This window comes from Nannospalax galili, unplaced genomic scaffold (assembly GCF_000622305.1).
Source record: "Nannospalax galili isolate Female #2095 unplaced genomic scaffold, S.galili_v1.0 scaffold47, whole genome shotgun sequence".
NCBI lineage: Eukaryota > Metazoa > Chordata > Mammalia > Rodentia > Spalacidae > Nannospalax > Nannospalax galili.
Genome location: NW_008357641.1, coordinates 1,525,699 through 1,548,620, shown reverse-complemented (window position 1 = coordinate 1,548,620; position 22,922 = coordinate 1,525,699). Strand labels below are relative to the sequence as shown.

General features: G+C 49.0%; 1 protein-coding gene across 1 annotated transcript in view; it reads right to left on the bottom strand.

Annotated features, from left to right (window-relative positions):
• The window catches only part of Cacna1a (calcium voltage-gated channel subunit alpha1 A), a 252,884-nt gene that overhangs the window by 137,301 nt on the left and 92,661 nt on the right, over positions 1-22,922 (bottom strand). The window contains exons 4-6 of the mRNA XM_029557367.1: positions 11,666-11,757; positions 6,858-7,010; positions 617-810 (exon numbers count right to left, since the gene is read on the bottom strand). Coding sequence (XP_029413227.1) covers positions 617-810; positions 6,858-7,010; positions 11,666-11,757 — 439 coding nt within the window. The remainder of the gene's footprint in view (positions 1-616; positions 811-6,857; positions 7,011-11,665; positions 11,758-22,922) is intronic.

Genomic DNA, 22,922 nt, shown 5'->3' with positions numbered 1-22,922 from the left:
ACATTTTTAAGACCAGGGCAAGTGGAGGCCACTTTCCAGCGCACATGTCGAGGCTAAATAAAATGAGCTCTATTCTTCCAATGTTCGTCAGCTGTGGCCCTTGACCATGGCCTACCCCCTCTTTTCGATAATGTGTTCAGGACAGGACCATACCTAAATTTGCATTTAAACACATGCCCAATGAGGGGGCCTGGAGAGATGACTCAGTATTAAGAGCACTGGCTGCTCTTGCAAAGGACTTGGGTTTGGTTCCCAGCACCCACATGGCAACTAATGACTGTTCCTAACTCCAGTTCCAGGTGATACAACGCCCTCTTCTGGCCTCCATGGGCGTTCATACGTGTGGTATATGTACACACATGAAGACAAAAGACTCACACATAAAATAAACAAAAACTTAAAAAGAAAATGCCCAAGGAACCACTGTAAAGTATCATCCATGTGCTGTCTAGACTTTCATAGCTCCAGGGCTTCCCCAAAGGCTACTGATCCACTGCCCAGGAACCTTCACAGGCCTGGGATTCACCTATCAACCAGCCCTCTTGGTTGTGGTTGGGCCTGCTCCCTCCCTGTGGTGCCTGGCCTGGTGGAATGTGGCTTCCACGGGGGCACTTACGTTGTAGAGGAGATCAGTCCAGCCTTCCATGGTGATGCACTGGAAAACTGTGAGCACAGCAAACAGGATGTTGTCGAACTGTGTGATCCCATTGTTGGGCCCTTCCCAGTATGGCTGACACTTGGTCCCATTGGGGCAGGTGCGAGCAGGCTCCTCTGTCCCACAGGGAGCTGGAGACTCACCCTGGATGTCGTCTAGGAATGGGAAAGAGGAATAAGGGGGAGAAGCAGAGAGACAAGGAGAAACAGACAGCAAGAGCTGGAGGAAATGGCTGCTGGGGTGGAACCATTAATCTTTTTTTTTTTTTTTTGGTCTTTTTGAGACAGGGTCTTCCTGTAGCCCCAGCTGTCCTGGATTCACTATGTAGACCAGGCTGGCCTTGAACTCACAGAGATCTACCTGCCTCTGCCTCCCGAGTGCTGGGACTAATGGCGTACGCCACCACACCCGGCTCATCAGTCTTTTTTTTTACAGATCAATGTTGGCTTTGTGGCTCTTTTGATTTATTATCAGCTTCACTAAAGTCTTAACTCTTGTTTGTCTCTTCTGTCTTATATGGCTTTAATTTTCTGGTTCTTAACCTGTTGGGATGAATTTACTTTCTTTACAAATTGTCTTTCAAGTGCAGCTTTGGCTGCGTCTCAGAAATGTCATGATTATTCATTATTGTGAAAATATTCCCCAATTTCCATTACTATTTCTCCTTTGACCTATGGGTAGCTAAAAGATTTCTCTGAAAAAATTTAAGAGAGAGAAATAGAATTTTCATGTACCCATCAAGAATTCTAGCATGAATGATTCTGGCCTGCCTTCTTTATGACTGTCCCTTCCACACACCCAGGCCTGCTCTCTGTTTTATATATGTATATGTATATGTATATGTATATGTATATGTATATATATTTTTAATGTGAATGTGTTGCCTGTATGTATGTAAGTGCACCCATGTTGTGCAATGCCCAAGCAGATCAGAAGAGAGCACTGGATACCCTAGAACTGGTTATGAATGGTTGTTAGCTGCCATGTGGGTGCTGGGAATCGAACCCAGGTCCTCTGCAAGAGCAGCCAGTGCTCTTAACTGCAGAGCCATCTTTCCAGCCCTGTTATATTCCTTTGAAAAATTTTATTTTATGAGCATAAGTGTTTTGCCTGCATGTATATTAAGTGCACCCATGTTGGAGACCTCTGTTATGCAAAGTAGAAGTCCCTTCACGACCGGACAGCTCATGCAGCTCGGGATCATGTGCTGAGGGCTCCTTTCATAGCAGGGTATCTTCCTGGCATCTTTCCTGACTCTCCTTTTGAAGTGTCCGCCACAAATGCCATAACATAAACGTGGCCTTTGGCTCTGAAAGGTACCATGCCTTACTGTAATTTCTCCAGGCAGACAGCAGTCTGGCAGAAACCCACTTCCATATGTAAATAGAATGCCTCATAAAGCATCTAACAGCCAAAGCTTTTACCACTACCCCCATGGTATAAGTATCCTAGTCTTCTCTTAATAGACAGAGAGCTGGGTCGCAGAGCTGCTGAATTACTGAGAGCAGAGACACTTAATAAAGCTGTAACACAGACTAAGCCAGTCTTGAGTTCTGTGCCTTACTACCAGCGACCTAGCCTCTCCGGGGGGCGCACTCCCCCGTGACCAACTTGCGGACATCCTAGCTTTCGCTGTCCTCATACTCTTCCCGTGGGGTTCAGTGGCCAGTGGACCTCGCATCCTGAGGAAAAGTACACGGGTGGAAAAGGGACAGGATCAGACTGGACAACACTCCAGTCGCAGAGAAGCTGTCAGCATCGGAGTGGCGGACAGCGGCCTATCTGCTGCTGCTCCCAGAGACGCCTGTGGCCAGAGCCGTGCTGCGACTCGCCAGGTGTGGCGGGGACCCCGAGATCCAGGGGTCCAGAGCGACCCCGAGATACCCGCGCACACCACGCCTATGGCCCATAGAGACACGGAGAAGCCCTCGGGACCAGACCTGCCTTCCTCCAGACGCACGGCGGGGGAGCCTGCGGATCCGCCGTGCCATTCAGGAGTGCGCCCAGAGAGCACGCGCACCATACACCCATGTTGTGCAATGCCGGCAGAGGACAGAAGAGGGTGTCAGATCCCTTGGAACTGGAGTTACGAACAGTTGCTAGTTGCCATATGGGTGCTGGGATTTGAACCCGGGTCTTTTGCAAAAGCAGCCAGTGCTCTTAACCATTGAGACATCTCTCCAGCCCTGACATTTTTCTTTTTTTTGGTCTTTTTGAGACAGGGTCTCCCTGAAGCCCCAGCTGTCCTGGAACTCACTATGTAGACCAGGCTGGCCTTTAACTCACAGAGATCTGACTGCCTCTGCCTCCTGAATGGTGGGATTAAAGGTGTGCACTACCATACTTGGCCCAACTGTTACATTCTTAAGGCGAATCTCCAAGATGTTATAATTTCATCCACAAGTAGTAGGTACGCCTCTTGGTTCCCAAATGCTTTTAGCATTTTCTTTCCAGGTTTGATTAGCAGCTGTGTTGCACTATGATCCAAGAATCCACTCTAGGAGTTTCCAATCTCCCAAGCTCTATTGAGATGTGCTCTTTGATCCACAGTATGAGCAAATCAGGGAGAACCGGGGCACAGCGTGGTGTGTCCTCGGTGTTTTTCTTCTTGACAAATATGGGGCTCAGGGAGTTTTCTGAGGACGAGAGATGCAAGCACTCACGGTTCCTACACTTGCCTGAGCTTTCTTCCCAAATACCAGGAGGCAGACTGTTAGCGGTTAGGAGGACTGTTCAGGTCACTCCTTACACTGTGACCCAAGAAAGCGTGCAGGAAAGGAGCAGGCAAGCTGACCAGGAAAGGTCACATCCAAATCCTTAGGTATTAAAGTGGTTAATGGGGAGGCATCAGAGCTTAGACTTGCAAACTATCCTCACTGGACCAGATCTGAGGGACCCAATGCAGAAGTGACATTTAAAGAAAATCTTATGTCCTTAATCCCAGCAATAGGGAGGCAGAAGCAGGCAGATATCTGTGAGTTCAAGGCTAACCTGGTTTACATAGCAAGTTCCAGGCCAGCCAGGGTCACAGAGCAAGACCCTGTCTCAAAAAAAAAAAATTAAGTTGGGTATGGTGGCACAAACCTTTAATCTTAGCACTCAGAAGGTGGAGGCAGGCAGCTCCCTGTGGGTTTGAGACCAGGTGGTCTACATAGTGAGTTCCAGGCCAGTCATGACTATATAGTGAGACAGAGTCTCCAAATTTTTTTTTTAAATTATGTTATTTGTTTATTGTGTGTGTGCATACACACACAAGCATATGTGCCACAGTATGTATGTCTGTGCATAGGTCTGAGGACAACTTGTAGGAACTGATTCTTTCCTTCCACTGTGTAGGTCCTGAGGATTATGAACTCAAGTTGTCAGGCTTGGCAGCAAGCACCTTTACTCACTGAGTCATCCTTTTTTTTTTTTTTTCGACACAGGGTCTTCCTCTCTTTAGCCCAGGCTGGCCAAAAAGTATATAGCCTCCTCTATCAACTATCTTCCTGCTTCAACCTCTCCAGGGCTGGGATGACTGGTATGTACTACTAAGCCTAGCTGAGTGACACTTGAGAAGGTTCAAAAACAGTGACATATTTGACAAACCAGCAGCCAAGTGTGTAAACTCAAGCTTCCCACTCAATAGAAATGTCTGTTCAGCTGGCTCTAAGTGTGTTCAGCTGGCTTCACTGAATCCACTGCACCTGCCATCCCGAGTGGTGCAGAGGGGGCGGTGCAGAGGGGTGTAAGCCATCTCTAGATGGGCCAGTCCTGCTGGCCTTCCACAATTCCATTAACAGAGTAGAGTGTGTTGGAAAAAGTAGCTCACTCCTGTCATCCCATCACACAGGAGGCAGGAGTATGGCTAGCTTCAGGTTAGCCTGGGCTAGGTAGTGAGATTCTCTTTCAAAGTAAAAGACCAAACCAACCAAAAAACAAGTGTAAAACTAAACCAGAGACAGAAAAACCAAGCGAAAACGGAGGGGGAAAAAAGTCATGCTTCTAGTTTGACTGGAAATGTCTTCCACGTGGATACTTGGCTTCTACTTAACAAATTTGGACTGGAAGGTGAATCTCTTAAACTTAAGGCTCAAGGCAGAAGGAAAAAAGCTGTACATGCTTCTATGGAGATGCTGTTGGCTGAGGCCACCTGCACCTCTAGAACCTTCTCTGTCCCCATCTCCAGTCCAAATCTGGCTCCATCTGCCCCTGTGCAGACCCTATTATGGTAACCTGATTAACCTGTTGTCCCTACTTCCTCAGGTCTCCAGCAGTCCCGATTTTCCTGTGTAGGGAGGCACAGGGACACAATCCTGCATCAGCCTTCCCGCCTAGAAGTGCCTGAGAGCCAGGATTCTCCAGGATTCTGGAAACTCTTAGAAAACAGGACGTGTCCCACTTTGTCTGGGAGTCTGTGGATGTACAGGATGGCAGTGGGTGGCAGGAAGTGGGGTCCCCGCCGGGAACCTCGACTGGGAACTGTCTATCTTTAGCAATGCCACCCAGAGGTGTGCTCGACCCCCTCAGCCCCAGCCGCCGACGCCAAGCGCCACCAGGGCTGATTCTAGAAACAGCCATCCAGAGATGGAGGACTTTGGCTATAAATACATTTTAAAATTAGCCTGCTGCTGGGGCGTCTGTGTGTATCTGTCTCTTACTCACATCTTGATTCTTAATTGGGAGCTTTTCAGGTTGCCTGTGAATCCAGGCAGTGGCTCCACCTACATCTGTCCCCCCATGGCCCCATTTGGAGGGAGTCAGCCCTGAAACACTCCAGAAATCACATAAGCCTAAAACCCTAATTCCTAACTCCATGCTTTCCTAAGTTTGTGGCTGATTCCTCCCTCTCCCCCTTCTTCCTCCCTCTCTCTCTCCTTCCCTCCCTCCCTCTCTCCCTCCTTCTTCCCTTCCTCTCCCTCTCTCTGTGTTCTGCCTGGGTGAGGCCAGGTGCAGAAATAGACCTGCCTCAATTAACACCTTCTTTATTGGAGAGAGAAATAATTAGGGCATTCCATGTTGAGCAAACTTCATGAGCCCTGGAGAGAAGACTGCAGTTCAGTCTTCAGGACAAGCTGCTCAGAAGCTCCCTCTGTTGATTATTTGGGGTCACTGGCTGGAAACCACCAATCTCTCTGGCAATCTTGCCATGCACTGCCCAGGGTTTCATTTTCCCTCTTGTCAGGCAGTGTAGCCTGGTTGTGCTGGGGCAGGTGCCCAAGTACTGAAACACTGGCACCCTCACTTGTTTGAGTCTCTAATTGTGGGGCATCAGGCAGCTGGAGTTGGGGGCACCTCAGGGTTTAATTGGAAATTCATCTTGCAAGGCCTGGGTTGTCAGGTGAGTGTGGCATGAGTCATCTCCATGCCTGGTCAGCCTTAAGCCCCGTGCACAGCTCCAGAAGGCTCCCGCTGGACCCAGATCACAGCTCTTTCTCAACTTGGCCACCCAAGGATTAACTGGAGCTGGATGGGATGTAGGGTTCCAATTGGAAAGGGCAGGACCTGCCAGGTGCTGGGTTCTGATTGGATGAGGCAGGACCTGACAGATGCTGGGTTCTAACTAGATGAGGCAGGACCTGACAGATGCTGGGTTCTAACTAGATGAGGCAGGATCCTGTCAGAGGCTAGGTTCTGACTGGATGAGGCAGGCTCCTGTCATAGGCTGGGCTCCAATTCGGCAGGGCAGGGCCTTCCCATTGCTTGTAATCCACGTCTCTTGCCCTGTGCTCCAGCTATTAGTGGAAGTGCGCCCTACGTTGTCTCCAGAGGCTCCATAGGAGCTGCTCAAGACACCAGGATGGCCTTTCTCTGTCTCCCAAGGATACTTCAGGGCCAAGGATGCTTTAGGGCTCACTCCCAAACTTGTCCTCAGGTTGCCTTCTGGGGACCCCAACCCAGCACTGTAGGCACAATCAAGGTATCAGGGCAATTCAGCATGTAGTCTTTCCTGCAGGCGGTTTTGCCAAGGTAGGATAGACCAGTACCTCAAGCATGCTCGGCAAAAGCTCTACCCCCGAGCTACACCCTCAGCCCCCCACTGGGGGATTCTAGGCAGGAGCTCTACCACTGAGCCACACCACCAGCCCTTACAGGCCATTTTGAAAGTGGGTTCCCCAGCTGCCAGGGAAGAGGGGCATGGCCCCCAAGCCTATCCTTTCTGGAGCTTGTCTCCTGAGGGAAAACCCCGGGAAAAAACTCACATCTTGCTTCTTGGACCTACCTGTCCCCTCTTCAAAGCAGGTGGTATGAAATTTTCCCATATAAAATTCTAACCCTATGATTGCAAAAATAAGGATTGCAAAAAACAGGAGGAGGCCGATCTGCAGCAGAGGGATCATCGCCTTCATGATTGACTTCAGGACGACTTGTAAACCTGGAGAGACAGGGGGGGCACAGCCCGTGAGCAAGCATATCCCCCTCCCAGTCAAGATGCCTGCCCATGGAACCCAGTTATGGCAAAGACAGATGGTAACAAATGCCCCCAAAAGGCCTTTTCAATTTTAAAATAGTTTAAAAAAGTATTTATTACCTGCCGTGTCTTTTGAGGAGTTTTAAGGAACCAAAGTGGCAGCTAGCTATATCCATGGTTTTTCAGTCATCTTCTGGGATGACAGGCAGCTTCCTCCCAGAAGGGGACAAAGTTTTCTCCAATGGTCCCCAGCCAAGAGATCCCCATCCTCTCCTAATTCCCTGTAGGCTACTGGAATTCTATGTAGACCAGCGGCCAACATCCCAGCTCTCAAATCAAGAAACCAAACTCTCCATCATCTCATAAGCTTGTAGCCCATGGTCTGACCCTGACTTTCTATCCTCCACTGCTTCTCTGTTCTGAGTACTCAACTGAAGATAATACTGAACGAGGGGGGATGGTTCCCATAGGGACACGGTGGGGTGGATGCCACTGCATGTGCAACAATGGGATGTAGAGGGATCAGGTGCAATGCCCCAGGCAAGTCCTTGTCCTGATGAAGTTACCAGCCAGTCTTCCCCTTCCCAAATGCTGGACCCACACTGGCTGATGGTTCAGTGACAGCATCAATCTTTTTCAAGGGAGGAAGAGGTTAAAACAACAATACTTACATTTTCATCCCATATGAAAAGTCCCACAATTCCAGACTTAAAAAATTATTATACTCTATAAAATATTAGTTACTTTAAACGTAAAATGAGGATAATGCCATATTTTACAGCACTATTTTAGGAACTGAAATTAATAAGAACTATAGGCTGATATCAATAATATCAGTACTTAGGAGGAAAAGGCAGGCAATTCACTGGGAGCTCAAGGCCAGCTTGGGTTACAAAGTGAGATCCTGTCTTAAAACTAAAAACAATTAGGGTTGGTATGACTCTGACAGGCCTGGCCCTATCTCTCCATCAATAATTGCATCTATGTTGTAGGGCATGGTATCCAGCCCTATACCCAGACTCTGACCACAACTGATAGAAGTAGGAGAAGTAGAAAAGGAATTTCTGATATAAGTAGAAAGTACCTCTGCCACCCTCCCCCCTTTTTTTCAAACTAAAACATTTTCACTGAAGTCAGCTCTGTATCACGATTTGCTCAAAAGTCCATCCTTTGTCATTTACAATGTACTTTCACCTTAGTCCTTAGTGGGTTTTGTTCTTCTGTGTTTTCTTTTTTGAGGCAGGGTCTCCCTGTAGTCCCAGCTGGCCTGAAAAGGCAAGAAACTGTTATAGCATTCCTTGAATTTTAAAATTGTGGTGGGCTCACAAGATGGGTCAGTGGGTAAAGCACTTGCTACACAAGCTTGACAACCAGAGTTCAAGCTGCAGGAATCATATAAAGGTAAAAGGAGAAAACTGTCCTCTGACCTCCACATGTGTGTCATACCTCACACACACATGTGTGCATGCGTGCACACACACATAGTAATAAGAGCTGGGTATGGTGGTGCACACTTTTAGTCCCAGCATTTGGGAGGCAGAGGAAGGCAGATCTCAAAGTGAGTTCAGGGCCAGCCTGGTGTACATAGTGAGTTTCAGGACTGTAGCTGGAGATATAGGGAAACCCGGTCTAAAAAAGACAAAAAAAAGTGGGGTGTATTTGTATAGAATCTACATACATTCTCCTGTATAATTTAAACAATCTTCATGTAACTTCCAATACCCAACACAATGTAAATGCTTTGCACATAGTTGTTAGACTCTGCTGTTCAGGAGTTAGAAAAAGAAAGTAGCATGTGTTCAGTACAGAGCTGTTTATCCATGAATATACTGCTGAATGTGTGGGTAGAGATGCACTAGGAAAGTCCACAGTTAAAATTAAGGTTTGGCTGGGCGCGGTGGCGCACGCCTTTAATCCCAGCCTCGGGAGGCAGAGGCAGGCAGATCTCTATGAGATCCAGGCCAGCCTGGTCTACATAGTGAGTTCCTGGCCAGCTGGGGCTTCAGGGAGACCCTGTCTTAAAACAAAACCAAACCCCCCAAAAAACAACAACAAAAAAGGAAAGACAAAAAAAAAATAGTAAGGTTCCTATGGATAGTTTAGCACTTTGCTCTCCCCTGCTCCCAGACAGGGTCTTGCTATGTAGCCCAGATTGGTTTCAAACTTGTAATCTTCCTGCTTCAGCTGCCCAAGTGCTGGGATCGCAAGCATGCTTCTTATCAGAACACCTTCTGGGTCACAGAAAGGGGGAGCCCCTCAAGGTGGCCCAAAGGTGGGAGCAGAGGCAGAGGAAGTGGTTCAACCTTAAGCAGCATGATGCAGCAGCAGAGGAGGGGAAGAGCTAGGGTGCGGCAGAGGCAGGGCACCAGTGGCAGCTCCCCAGGGCCTGCTTTAGCACATCCTCCCAGCACTGTCTTGGCTGCACCAGGCTCCCTGCTGTCGCTCTTTTTTTTTTGCAGAATTGTCCTTGGTTACCGAGGCACACAGGAGGCCAGCCTCCCTGCCTCGAGGTTTGCATCCATCCCACAGCTCTGCACAGGTCTGGTGGGGATCTGGACTACAACTGAGTCCACCCTTGCTCAGCTCTTTCTCTTTCATGTTGGGGCTCCTGAACTCTCAGGGAGACAGCTCTGATAACGAGGCAGTGCTCAGGTGCAGGTGAATACCCGCCTAGCTCACTGCTTCTGGGGACCCCAAGCAGGTGGTATACTACCTCCTAGGATGTGACCTTAGACAAGCGTGGCTACCATAACCCCACCTCTGTAAGTGGAGGCTGCACTAGGGCTGGTTTGGTTTCCTGGGTTAAAGGCTTACTCCACAAGGTGGCACTGTTGAAGCATTAAAGGGTGAGGCTTCCTGGGTGGTCGTTAGGTGAAGGGGGCTTGTCACTGAAGGGACCACGAGGACCCTGGCTCTTTTCTCTGCTCTTTTTCCTGGTTCATGAGAAAGAGAGTGATTTTGTTTTTGTTTTATTGTTGCTTTGAAAACTTATTATTTTTTTAAAAGCAACAGGCCGAGGACCATTGCTAGAACCTCCAAAACTCAACAAAACAAACATCTCTTCTTTAAATTTCTTTATTACGTTTCTTTATGTGTGTTTGGGGGGGGGGTACATGTGCCACAGCACACACGTGCAGATCAGAGGACAGTTTGTAGTTCTTTCTTACAACCACATGGGTCCTGGGGATTGAGCTCTGGCCATCAGGCTTGGTGGCAAGCACTTGATGCATTGAGCCATTTCCCTCGCTCCCATTTCCTCTTTATCTTTTTTTTTTTTTCATTCTTTTTTTTTTTTGAGACAGGGTCCCCCTGCAGCCTTAGCTGACCTGGAACTCACTATGTAGACCAGGCTGGCCTTGACCTTGCAGAGATCTGCCTGCTGCCTCCCGAGTGCTGGGATTAAAGGCCTGCACCACCACGCCTGGCCCATTTCCTTTTTATAAGCTAGTTATCTTGGGTGTTTTGTGATAGTAACAGAAAATTAACACTGGCAAAGTACCTGGCCTGTCCTACTCAACAGCGACTCTTGCTAGTATTAGCTTTCCACCTACTCTTCATTTAATGGGATACAAGTACTTGCTGGGATTGTAGAGCCTGGGGGGGATTCCTTCTTCCTGTAATATGAACATGCTGGGGGTGGGGCACAGCTGAGAAATCTCTTTATTTAATTTTTTTAATTTAATTTTCTTATGGTGCTGGGATGGAAGCAAGGCCTTGCCCCTGTGAGGCATGCACTCTACACGGAGTAGCATCCCCAACCTTACCCAAGAAATCCCAAGTCCTTAAATCTAGGTGGGAGTGACTGACCCTGAACAGTGGGGTCAATGTTTTGAACACAGTGATGGTAACAGAACTGTTCTGGAGATAAACTGAACTCAAAATGTGCAATACACAGAGAGCTTGCCTGGGACAGTCAGCACATAGACATTCATTTGTATGTGCATGCATGTGTGTGGGCATGTGGAGACCAGAGGATGACACTGGGTGTCTTCCTCTCACTTTCCACGCTAGTTTTTGAGACAGGGTCTCTCATTTAACCTGGAGCTTACCAATACGGCTACACCAGCTGGCCAGTGAGCTCCATGGAGTCCTCTGTCTCCACTTCCCCAGTGCTAGGAGTACAGGCATGTGCCACTACACCCAGCTTTTTTTTTTTTTTTAAACAAGTGATCCAAACTCAGGTCTTCATGTTTGTGTGCAAGCACTTTACTGCCTGAGCCATCTCCCCTGCCATCCAAGAGCAAACACTTCCTTGCTTGATTACATGTCTTGTTCATGGGACCTGACCCAACCCAACCAAAGTTTGGCCACTCTGACCCTCAGAGTGGAAACCCTTTGTAAGATGGAAAGATCAGCACAGTTTATGATATCACAGGTTGTGGGTACTGAAGGAGGTCCATGCTCATATGACAATGGCTCCTGGTAGACAGCAGCTGTTCAGTAAATGGGTGGCTCCTGGTAGATAGGTGTTTTGATAATGGGTGAGGCTTGTGGTTTGCTTCCTGGGAATCACCTAGACCGGCAGCCTGGTTCCTGGAAGCCTCCCCAAGGAGAAGCCTGCTCTGGTGGGAGTGGGGACCCCTGAGCAGAGCCCCCAGAAGGGTGGGAGACTCACGCACTTGGGATTCCAGACACTAGCTTGAGTGGTCGCAGTACACGAACTGCCCTCAGTGTCCGCAGGTCAAACTCCGTCCCAACAGTGGCCAAGATCCTGCAAGACAGAACAACAGTGGGAAATGGAAGCTGGGGTGACAGACAGATAGGTGGGTGCACGGGATTAAGTAGTCCTTCACTGGGGATCAGACATTGCCAGGTCTCAGTTGTGACCTGTCCAGTGACAGTAATGGCTCCTGCCTTAAGGATGAGATGTGACTCACACTAACTTTCTTTTTCCTTTTGTGTGTAAGTGGCATACAAGTGTGCATGTGTTCGTGTGTGTGTGTGTAATGCATGTATGTGTGTTTGACATGCCTGTGTGTGACATGCCTGTGTGTGTGACATGTCCGTGTGACGTGCCTGTGTGTGACATGCCTGTGTGTGTGACATGCCTGTGTGACATGCATGTGTGTGACATGCATGTGTGAGGCCAGCACAGCTCGATGTTAGTGTCTTCCTCAGTTACCTTCCACCTCATATTTTTGAGACAAGGTCTCTCACTTAACTAGGTGCTCACTGGTTTGGCTAGACTGGCAGGCCAGCAAGCTCACTGGATCCTTCCATCTCACTGGGATTACTGGCCTGTGCCACTGCTTCTGGTTTTAACATGGTGCTTGGGATCTGAACTCAGGTCCTCATGTTTGTGTGGTAGGCACTTTACCCAATGATTCATCTCTTCAGCCCATTTATGTGGTTAAGACACGGTTTCACTATGTAGCCCAGGCTGGCATGGACCACATGATCCTCTAGCCTTAGCCTCCTAAGTGCTGGACTGCAGAGGTATTTATCACCAGACTAGGCAAGAGGTGGTCAATAAAGATTCAAAATGTGTTAATGTTCCAAACATGCTGAGAGGGGTGGAGAGATGAAGTGTCCCATGGCACATGGATGGAATGGCTTCCAATGGATTTCACAGGTCAAAAGTAGAGTGAACTGTGAGGAGCTCCGGGGCACTGGTGGACGGGCCAGGGCAAGTGAAGACCCTTTCAGGCTTGGGCTTCTTTACCAACCAGCAGGAAAGCAGTTCCATACTACAAGCCCAGCTTGGATATGGTAGCTCTTGCTTGTCATCCCAATACTCCAGAGACAGGAGAGTCATGAGTTCAAGGCCAGTTTGAACAACATGAGAGGATGGAGAGACGGTGTGCTGGATAGCTTTAGTGTCAACTTCACACACACACCTGGCTTGAGGGAGCCACAATTCGGGAATTGCCTCTATTGGACTGGCCTGTGGCCATGTCTGAGGGGCATCTTCTTGATGAGTGATGTGGGAGGGCCCAGCCCACTGTGGGTGGTGCATAAGAAAGCAGGCTGAGCAGGGGCCAGGGGAGCAAGCCAGTAAGCAGCATTCCTCCATGGCCCGTGCTCCAGCTCCTGCTTCTAGGTTCTTGCCCTGAGTTCCTACCTTAGGCTCCCTGATGAACTGCAACCTGGGAGATGTAAGCTGAATAAACCCTTTCCTCTCCAAGTTGGTATTGGTCAGAGTATTTTGTCACAGCAATGGAGAACAAACTACGACAGATGGTTCAGTCAGTAAAGTGCTAGCTGTGCAAACATGAAGACCTGAATCTGATTCCTAGAACCTATGTAAAAGTGGGCGTGGCGGTACATACCTATAATACCAGCACTGGGGAGGTGGAGATAGGCTCGCTGGCCAGTCAGCCTAGCTGATCAATCAGCTCCAGGTTCAGTGACTCTGTCTCAAAAAGTAAGGTGGAGGGGCTAGCAAGATGGTGCAGCAGATAGAGACACTTCCTGCCATATCTGATGACCTGAGTTTGATTTTGGGATCCACATAGCGGAGGGTGAAAACTGAGTCCTGCAAGTTGTCCTCTGACTGCCACAGGCGTACTGTGGTACACGCTTTGAGCAAAGACATCTGATGTCAAAATCTGGCCTCCACAAGCATGCACACATATTAAACACACACCTTCACAGAAGTGCACACACATTTAAGTGCACCTTTTGTAGACACGATGGATGTGTTCTCAGAGACAGCTGTGCAGATGCCAGCTTTGAGAAATACACAGTGGATCATATTAACTAGCCTGGGGCCCCAGGAGGGCTCTAGTGAAAGTGGGGGTCTCAGATGAGGAGACTGATATGATCAAGCTGGGACAGTCTGCAACAGACTGGGGAGCAGAACTCAAGTTCAAGGACAGAGATTGAACTGTAAGTAGGTGTGGGTAGAGAGAGGTGAGAGGAAGTGGGGCCATGGCAGTCAAGGATTACTTTCCTCTTTCCCCACTATGGCCTTTCTTTGTATTTGATAAACACATAAGTATAAACATACATACTGTAACCTGAAGTTCCTCCATCAGACCACTATGACGCAAGCTATTGTCCTGCCTCCTTCCCATGCTCTGCAGAAGGAGTCAAGCAGGTGGAAGCCCATCACCTCTCCTACCCAATCAGCTGACCTTAGCTACATGAAGGGGAGGAGCCACTGCCACATTGAGCACGGGGGAATGGAGAGGTGAACGGAGAGGTGAACGACAAGGTGGGGCACACGAAAAGCTGGGAGACATGGGGGCAGGACACGCTGATGATGGTGTTTCATGCCTTTGTCAGTCACCCCCTCCCGGATGTCATAAACGATGCAAAACCCAAATAGAAGATATTCTGTCAGTTTGTCAGCCCTGGGACCGCAGAAGGCACAGGCGTTTGGGTCTCCCAAGAAGGGGGAGGAGAAAATATGGCAATATATATTTGTGTGTATATACATATTTAAAGATAGTAGTAACACAGTGCAGCTCAGGCTACTCTAGAATTCACTGTGTAGCCCAGTCTGTCTTGAATTCACAGAAATCCTTCTGCCTCAGCCTCCCAAGTGTGGGATTACAAGCTTGAGCAACCACATCTGACTTTTCATCTATTTTGTTTTTTTTTAATTTTTATTTTTATGTGTATACGTGTATTGCCTGCATGTAGGTAAGTGCACTCGTGTCGTGTAATGCCTGTGGAGGACAGAAGAGGCTGTCGGATCCCCTGGGACTGGAGTTACGGACAGTTGTTAGCTGCCATGTGGGTGCTGGGATTCGAACCCGGGTCTTCTGCAAGAACAACCAGTGTTCTTAACCGCTGAGCCATCTCTCTAGCCCTTATCTATGTGTTTTATCTTTAGACAAGTAGATATCTGTGTGTGTACAAACATACAATTTTTTGAGACAGTGTCTTAATCATACAGCCTTAGTTGGCCTGGCACATGCCTTATACTGACTACTGGATCACCACAGCTCCTGGCTCCTAGTGACTCTGCAGTATGCACTGGGTTTCCTCAGTCTCCACATGACAGGCACTGTTCTCCTTCCCAACCTCACCTTCTTCTTTCTGTACAGATAGAAGCTTTCATTTACAATGCGCACAACAAGCCACGGGTCCCTGTGTGTAGTGGAGGCTGAGAAACTAATAAACACATCAGATGCCAGAGTGATGTGTGCTGAGGAGAAAGACACAGGAGAGACAGGCACACTGAGGACAGGGTGGGGACAGTAGTGGCATTTACTGCAGTACAAAAAAATTATTCTTTGTTACTTTGGAGGGAAGTTTAGTGTTTGGGTTAGAGGTGTGGCTCAGCAGTGGAACACCTGCCTAGAATCCCCAAGTGAGGGGTTGGGGGCATGGCTCAGTGGTAGAGCTCCTGCTTAGAATCTTCAGTGAGGGGCTGGGGATGTGGCTCAGTGGTACAGCTCTTGCTTAGAATCTTCAGTGAGGGGCTGGGGATGTGTCTCAGTGGTACAGCTCCTGCTTAGAATCTTCAGTGAGGGGCTGGGGACGTGGCTCAGTGGTACAGCACCTGCTTAGAATCTTCAGTGAGGGGCTGGGGATGTGGCTCAGTGGTAAAGCTCCTGCCTAGAATCCTCAAGGAGCTAGGGGTGTGGCTCAGTGGTAGAGCCCCTGCCTAGACTCTCCCAGGGAGGGGTTGGGGCATGGCTCAATGGTAGAACTTTTGTCTAGCATGCAAAAGGCCCTGCCCAAGGTGGATTGAGAAAGAGAAAAGAAAGGGAGAGGGCGTGAGAGAAAAAGAGGGAGATAACGGACTAGCACTGCTCAGTACAAATCTAGAGTTGAAAAGGAAAATTTAACTTTTCCATATTAAACAAGTACAAAGAAATTAGGGAAATTAATTCTAATAATACAGCTCTCCTCAGTTATTTGCAGTACAGCTATGCTCTGCCAGACACATTTAGGTTGACCCAGGCCAGGACAGTCACAGAAGTTCACGTGCTTTCTAATGAAACAGATTCTGCTTCAGGCAGGGTCTCACGCTGTAGCCTAGGCTGGCCTGGAACTCACTCTGTACCCAGGTTGGCCCTTGAACTGGTGGCAATCCTCCTGCCTAACCTCCTGAGTACGAGGATAACAGGCATGAACCACCTAGCTGCACACATTCTACCTCTAGTCCCAAAATATTATTTTATAATTATTAGTTGTAGTGCTGGGGATGGAAGCCAAGACCTTGGGCATGCTGGGCAAACACCCTACTATCAAGCCACATCTTCAACTCTTGTCTCTTTCAGATAGGCTCTCACTTAGCCTAGGCTAGCCCCCAACTTGTGATCTTCCTGCCTCAGTGTCCCAGGTAATGGGTCACAGATAGTCCTCATCACACCCTGCCTCAGCTCAGAACCTTCCATGGCTTCCACCTTCCTTGGAACACAAACCAAAGTCAGCCTCATTAATCTCCACAGTCCCAACAGGGGCCTCAGCTGCCTCCAGCCTCTCTCTTTCAGGATTCTGCCCCAACCACACCAAAGTAGAGTTCAAGGCCAACCTGGACTTTAGAACAAGACCCTGAATCAAAACAAACTAAGGAGCTGGGTGTGGTGGCACAAACTTTTAATCATAGCCCTTGGGAGGCAGAGGCAAAGAGATCTCTGTGAGATCGAGGCCAGCCTATATAGTGGGTTTCAGGCCAGCTGGGGCAACAGGAGGACCGGACCGGACCGGACCAGACCAGACCAGACCAGACCAGACCAGACCACCCCACCCCAAAGCAAAAAAAATTCAGGAGTCTCAGAGTAGGATGGGTGGCTGGTGATCAGAGTGAGGCAAGGCCAGGGGCTGATGCTGTGGACAAAATTGCCCCAAGGAGGTGTTACAGATTCTAGTACATGTTATTCTAACGCCCCAGATGTGGGAGGCAGGAAAGACAAGGGATGAAATCTGCTGGAAACAGCAACACCAAGCAGCTCAAATCTAGGGCACAGCCAACAACTCAAGACAGAAGGTTGAACCCCACCAAGTGAACCCCACCCGGAGTGTGCCCAACTTGTGACCTTGACCTAAGCCTGACTGGCCTCAGAACTGGCAAAAACTGACCTCTGTCACACACAGTGTAGCCTTGGCTGGCTCTTAAGACGTCCCACCCAATACCTACCACCAGCACCTCCCTGGAGGAGGGAAGGAATTAGGAGTGGAGAAGTGGGGAAGGCTGGACCTGGTCCTGCGACCTGGGGGCTGTGCCTTGCTGTGGACAAGTAGGACTCACGGGAGGCTGTGGAACAGAGGACACGATCAGGGCTGGGTAGGGAAGAAGGGCCTGATGGCTGAGAGTCGGTTGGTACTGAGCTGTGAGCTAGCCAGCGTAATGAGGGCTGGAAGGAGGTTAGAGACCACAAAAAGAGGCCCGGGTTATACATAGCTGCCATTGCAGGTAGGCACCAGGGAGCCTGCCTGAGTACACTGCACCTACCCTGCGTCCCGAGGCCAGCTCTCATTTTACAGAGGAGGAGGCCAAAGCCCTGAGAACTCAAGGCGCAAAGGTCTGACTCACATCAAGGATGAACTCAAACGCAGGACCACAGGTGCAGAGAACCACAGCCCACCACGCTCTTCTTGACCCTGGTGGAACTTCCTATATGGGTAAGGGGTCATGAGAGAAGATGAGATGCTTATTTGTTCATTCAATAGGAATTTAGTGTCACCCCTTAGGTGCTAGGCTCTCTGGCTGTACCTGAGGAGGCTGCCACAGACAGCTGAGAGAGGTAGGTGGTGACGGGTACTACGGAAATTAGATGACCCCCCCACCAGCTCCAACCAGGGAGTAAGTCTGTGGGAGCAAGGGGTCCAGGGTGTCTCCAGGATTTTAGTGGGTGGAAGAGCTGATGCCAACAGAGATGGTACAATGGAGGTAGGGGAGGTTTCAGGAAGGTAGCGAGTGTGGGCATGCTGAGCTGGAGATGCACGAATTAAAATACTTCCATCCAGTAGGGCCAGGCATAGCAGCACATACCTTTAATTCCAACACTTAAAGGCGGAGGCAGGTGGATCTCTGTGGGTTCAAGGCCAGCCTGATCTACATAGTAAGTTCCAGGCCAGCTACATAGTGAGACCCTGTCTCAAAAAAAATAAAAAAATCAAAGCAAAGCAACAAAAGACCTTTGAGCAGCTTGAGACTTGCAAGAAAACTCAAACTACTACAGCTACAAGAGTTCACACGGCTCAAGCCTTGACTGCCGGCTCCACTAAGATCCTAATTTCTTGTGCTGGCAATGGGAGTAGCTCCCAACCCCAGGCCGCTCCAACCCCAGGCCCTCACTCAGCTCTCCTGTCTCTCACCCAGCTGCTCTTCAAATCCCTCGGGCCCAAACTCAGACTGTACAGGGAGTAGCTCCTGGACCTGGAGCCCCGGCTCTGTGATGGCCTTAGAACCCCAGCTCTATGGAAACAGACTTGGCTCTGGTGGTTCCTGTGGGTAGATGGGCAACAGGGTAATGGTCCATTAAACGTCCTTGAGGAGATGAGTGGAATAGAAAAGGCCTGGGTCCCCAGAGGAACTCTGAGGAGAAAAGCAATGCTTGAGACAAGTGGACAGGACAGTGCGCTGGTGCATGCCTGTAATCCTACTTGGGATGATGAGGCAGGAGGATCAGTGTGAGTTCAAGGCAAAAAGAGGAAGGATGTGGAGGTGGGAGAGAAGGCCATCTGGTGGAGATTGGTGTCCCTCAGGGTTTAGGACAAGGAATCCCGCAAAAGGAGAGAGCACTGGTACCCAGGGCAGTGCCAGCATGACACATGGGATGAGAGGACATGTAGGGGGGTAGCCATCCCCACACCAGGACACAGGGCAATCATCTTCACACCAGCATGCAGGGAGCAGCCATCCCACCAAGACATAGGGCAATCATCCTCACACCAGCATCGGGGGAGCAGCCATCCCCACACCAGGACACAGGGTAGTCATCCCCAAACCAGATCCTTGTGACAGAGGCTGAGAGAAACAGGGAGAGGGACTGGGTGTGAGCGTGTTGTGAGGAGATGGTTCTCAGAATGAGAGCATGGTACGTGTACTCATTTTCTTTTGAATTGTGTGTGTGTTCATGTGCATGTATGTGAGAACATGTGAGTGTAAGTGCCCTTGGAGGCCAGAAGTGAGCATCAGAGCCCCTGAAACTAGCTTTACAGGGGGTTGTGAGATGCATGTGAGAGCTGGGAACTGAATCTAGGTGTTCTGGAAGGAGAGGAAGTGTCTTCCTTTGAGTCGGCTCTCTAGCCCCAGGGTACATGTATCTACATGTCCTAGAAAGTCTTTAATGGTGTGTCTTTGGCTTTCAGAAGTTGAGCTGGCCATCTAGAACTTTATTTTACTAAGTATGTAAAAAGTATTTATTTAGAGACAGAATCTTACTATGTAGACCAAGCTGGCCTCGGACTCACAATCTTCCTGTCCCAACCCTCAAGTCTGGAATTACAAAGCTCCCCCACAACTTTTAAATATACACTTAATTTAAATTAGATGAGAAATTCATCTATAGCAGTTCCATATCAAGCACCCACAGCCATATATGGACAGGACACATGAAACACTTCCTTTGTTACAGAACATTCCAGTGGTCAGTGGTGCCCTAGCACGGTCACCCAGAAGGGCAGGATTTCCATCAGCACCTAAAGTTGTGCCTGGTATATATTAGGCACAATAAATGTTTACTGAATGAATGAATAATGAAATAAAAATGTAGAAGTCTAGAGATAACAGAATGTTCCAGAAGAGATGAGAGGCTAGTCGTTTAAAGCAAAGAATCAAGGATGCACTAGCCATTCTCCACTCAACAGTCACTTTCCGCTTCCCACTGGTGCAGAGCCTGCCTCCTATCAAAACACTAAGATGCTGAGTTTCTTCTTTTCCTTTGCTTTTTTCCCGTTGCTTTGCTATGGGAGTAATGGTCACATGACTTAGTCACATGCACCACACAGAGTCAGTTTGCCTCTCTTTTCTGGGAAAGGGTTTCTTCCTGAGAAGAGTCACATGACAGGAAAAAGGTCCTCTTCTTCCTGTTCTGAGGCCTGATTTCTTTTGATATACACAGGATGGCTGGGTAGACATCTTGGGGCTGTGCTGGTAATAGAGGGACTTCAAGCTGTTAGGACCAGGAAAGTCCCTATGATGAGGAGTGGAAAGATGGGTAGGGTGCCTTGCAGATGTGCTAAGTCACAGACCCAACCCTGTAACCAACCAGTCGGCCTGCATACATTCTATAATTGGACATCAAAGGTCCAGCCCATTGATCAAGAGCCTGAGTTCAAATCCAAGTTCCTCCAATCACTAGCTATGGTCTTTGGGCAGGCCACTGAACCTCTCTGTGCCTGTTTTCTGAGTAAGATGGAGATGATAACAGTATTCCCTTTATAAGTGTAAGAGTTGCTATGATGGGCCAGAATTATACATCAGCCTCTGTAAATGTTGCTGCTTCATCACTGTCATCTTATTAATTTGTTATCTGCAGCTAAATTGTATCAGAATCAGCTTCTGAGCTGCCTGGTGTGTGCAGATGGTTTCATGTAGTTTACAGGTCAAAGCTGTCCTTTCATAGTGAGGGAACTGGGGCCCAGATGGGCTACGTTGTCTGAGCACATCACAGTCAACACGAAATCCTGGTCCTGAGGTCTGGCTCTGCCTCTTGCGCATCCTGCCCCAATCAATGCTCCTACCTGACTCCTGTACCCCACAAACCAGGTGCCACCCAAACCAAGATAGGGGTTTAGCTGTTCTCCGCTGGCTGTTAGACAGGGTGCCAATAAGTACTTTCTTTCTTGCTCCACTTTTCTGTGTCTGGTGTGTACATGCATATACATGCATACATGCTCTTGCATGTGTGGGGGTACATGTGCATGTAGAGGCATGTGTACATGTGTGTGCATGAATATTGGGGAGGCTTGAAGTTGATGCTAGGAATCATCCTCCATTTCTCATCCACTTTATCTCAATCAAACACAGAGTGCATGACAGGGCTACTCTGTTAAGGTTCAGATAGCCCTGCCCCTCACCAACAGGGCCTCACAAGCCCCTTGACAAAAGAGAACTAGCTGATAAGCACCCTGGTCTTTGAAGTCAAGAGAAGCAGACTTTTCTCCACTGTTTGGCCAACATGGCAGGCTTCCCCTTTGATCTCTAAAGAGGGCAGGTTTTAACAGTCCCCCCCACTCCCCTCCCCACCCAACTAAAAAAAAAATACATCTTTCCACCTTCTGCAGGAAGCAGATGTCTCCCCCTTTAAAAAGACCCCAGTTCAGCCGGGCGTGGTGGTGCTCGCCTTTAATCCCAGCACTTGGGAGGCAGAGGCAGGAGGATCTCTGTGAGTTCGAGGCCAGCCTGGTCTCCATAGCGAATCCAGGCCAGCTAGGGCTACAGGGAGACCCTGCCTCAAAAAGACCAAAACAGAACAAAACAAAAGACCCTAGCTCACCACCCAGGCAGACATTTTCCCTGCCCGGAAGGGAATCTGTCCCATGTGTTCCTTTGCTAATAAACTCTATTCCGATGGAGTTTTATCTGTGTCCTGGTGCCTCCTCCTGATCAGCTGGATTCATCCACAGGCTACTTTACCTATCATACTCCAGTCAGCCTGCTCTGAGGATTGGGTCTCTACCTTCCCAGGCTGGAATTTCAGCCTACCGTGCCTATGTGCATTTACATGAGTTTCTGGAGATCAAGCTTTTAACTCTAGTCATTCACAGTCACATCAAGAAGCACACAAAAGGGAAGTTCCTGTGTACTTGGGAGTGAGGGAGGACCATGTGCCAAGGTACTGGGGCGGGGGGAACCTTGGAGTGAGGAGTGAGGGTAGATGCCATGGATGGAGTGAGTTGCTATGGTCCCTATCCCTGGCCTAGACACCTGACCCTTATACGCTCACCTTCCTCACGGAAATGAGGTAGTAAAGCCAGGAAGAGCTTTCATAGATGGACAGGCCTTCACATGGGCTGAGGGTAGAGAGGCACTCTCCTGCCCTTGCCTTCTTCCTGTGAGGACACAACCAGGCGGGTACTACTTTGGACCTCTAGCCCCCAAGCCTTGGCCCTGTGTTTCTTGGCCCTCAGGGCTCTAAGACCTGCATCTCTGTTTTTTTTGTTGTTGTTGTTTTTTTGTGTGTACGAGTGTATTGCCTGCATGTATGTGAGTGCACCTGTGTTGTGCAATGCCGTGGAGGTCAGAAGAGGGCTTCAGATGCCCCCGGAACTGGAGTTAAGGACGGTTTGCAGCTGCCATGTGGGTGCTGGGAATCGAACCCGGGTCCTCTGCAAGAGCAGTCAGTGCCCCTAACTGCTGAGCCATCTCTCCAGTCCCACGTCTCTGTTCTTCAGTTACCTCTTTCACATGGTTGGTGAACAGATGGACTGAGACACCTGGCTTTGCCCCTGTTTGGGAAAACTATTTCTGAAATTCCTTTTCTAAACCCTTCAGTGTAGAGCTGGGCTAGCTGCCCATTGCCTGGTTCACAGCAGGGCTTCACCTTGGCTTCAGCAGGCTTTCTCTAGTTCACTCAGTCACTCATTCATCTATACATGTACCCACTGCAATCTAGGGTCCAACCTAAGATTTTATGATTAGTGTTTTTGAAATGCTGGGAGGATGGGACCCAGGGTGTCACACAGGTTAGATCTATGCTCTACCACTGAGCCCCTCCCCACCCTGCTCCTCACTGGGGGATTCTAGGCAGCGGCTCTACCAATGAGCCACACACCCCATCCCCTCACTGGGGGATTCTAGGTAGGTGCTATATTGCTGAACTCCTGAACCATGCTCCTAGCCCTTATTTTTTTTCTTTAAAAAAAATTTTTTTTTTAATTTTATGTGTATGTGTCTATTGCTCGCCTGTAAGTGCACCCATGTCCTGCAGTGCCTGTGGAGGTCAGAAGAGGGCATCAGATTTCCCTGCAACTGGAGTTACAGATGGTTGTTAGCCACTATGTGGGTGCTAGGACTCAAACCCCAGCCCT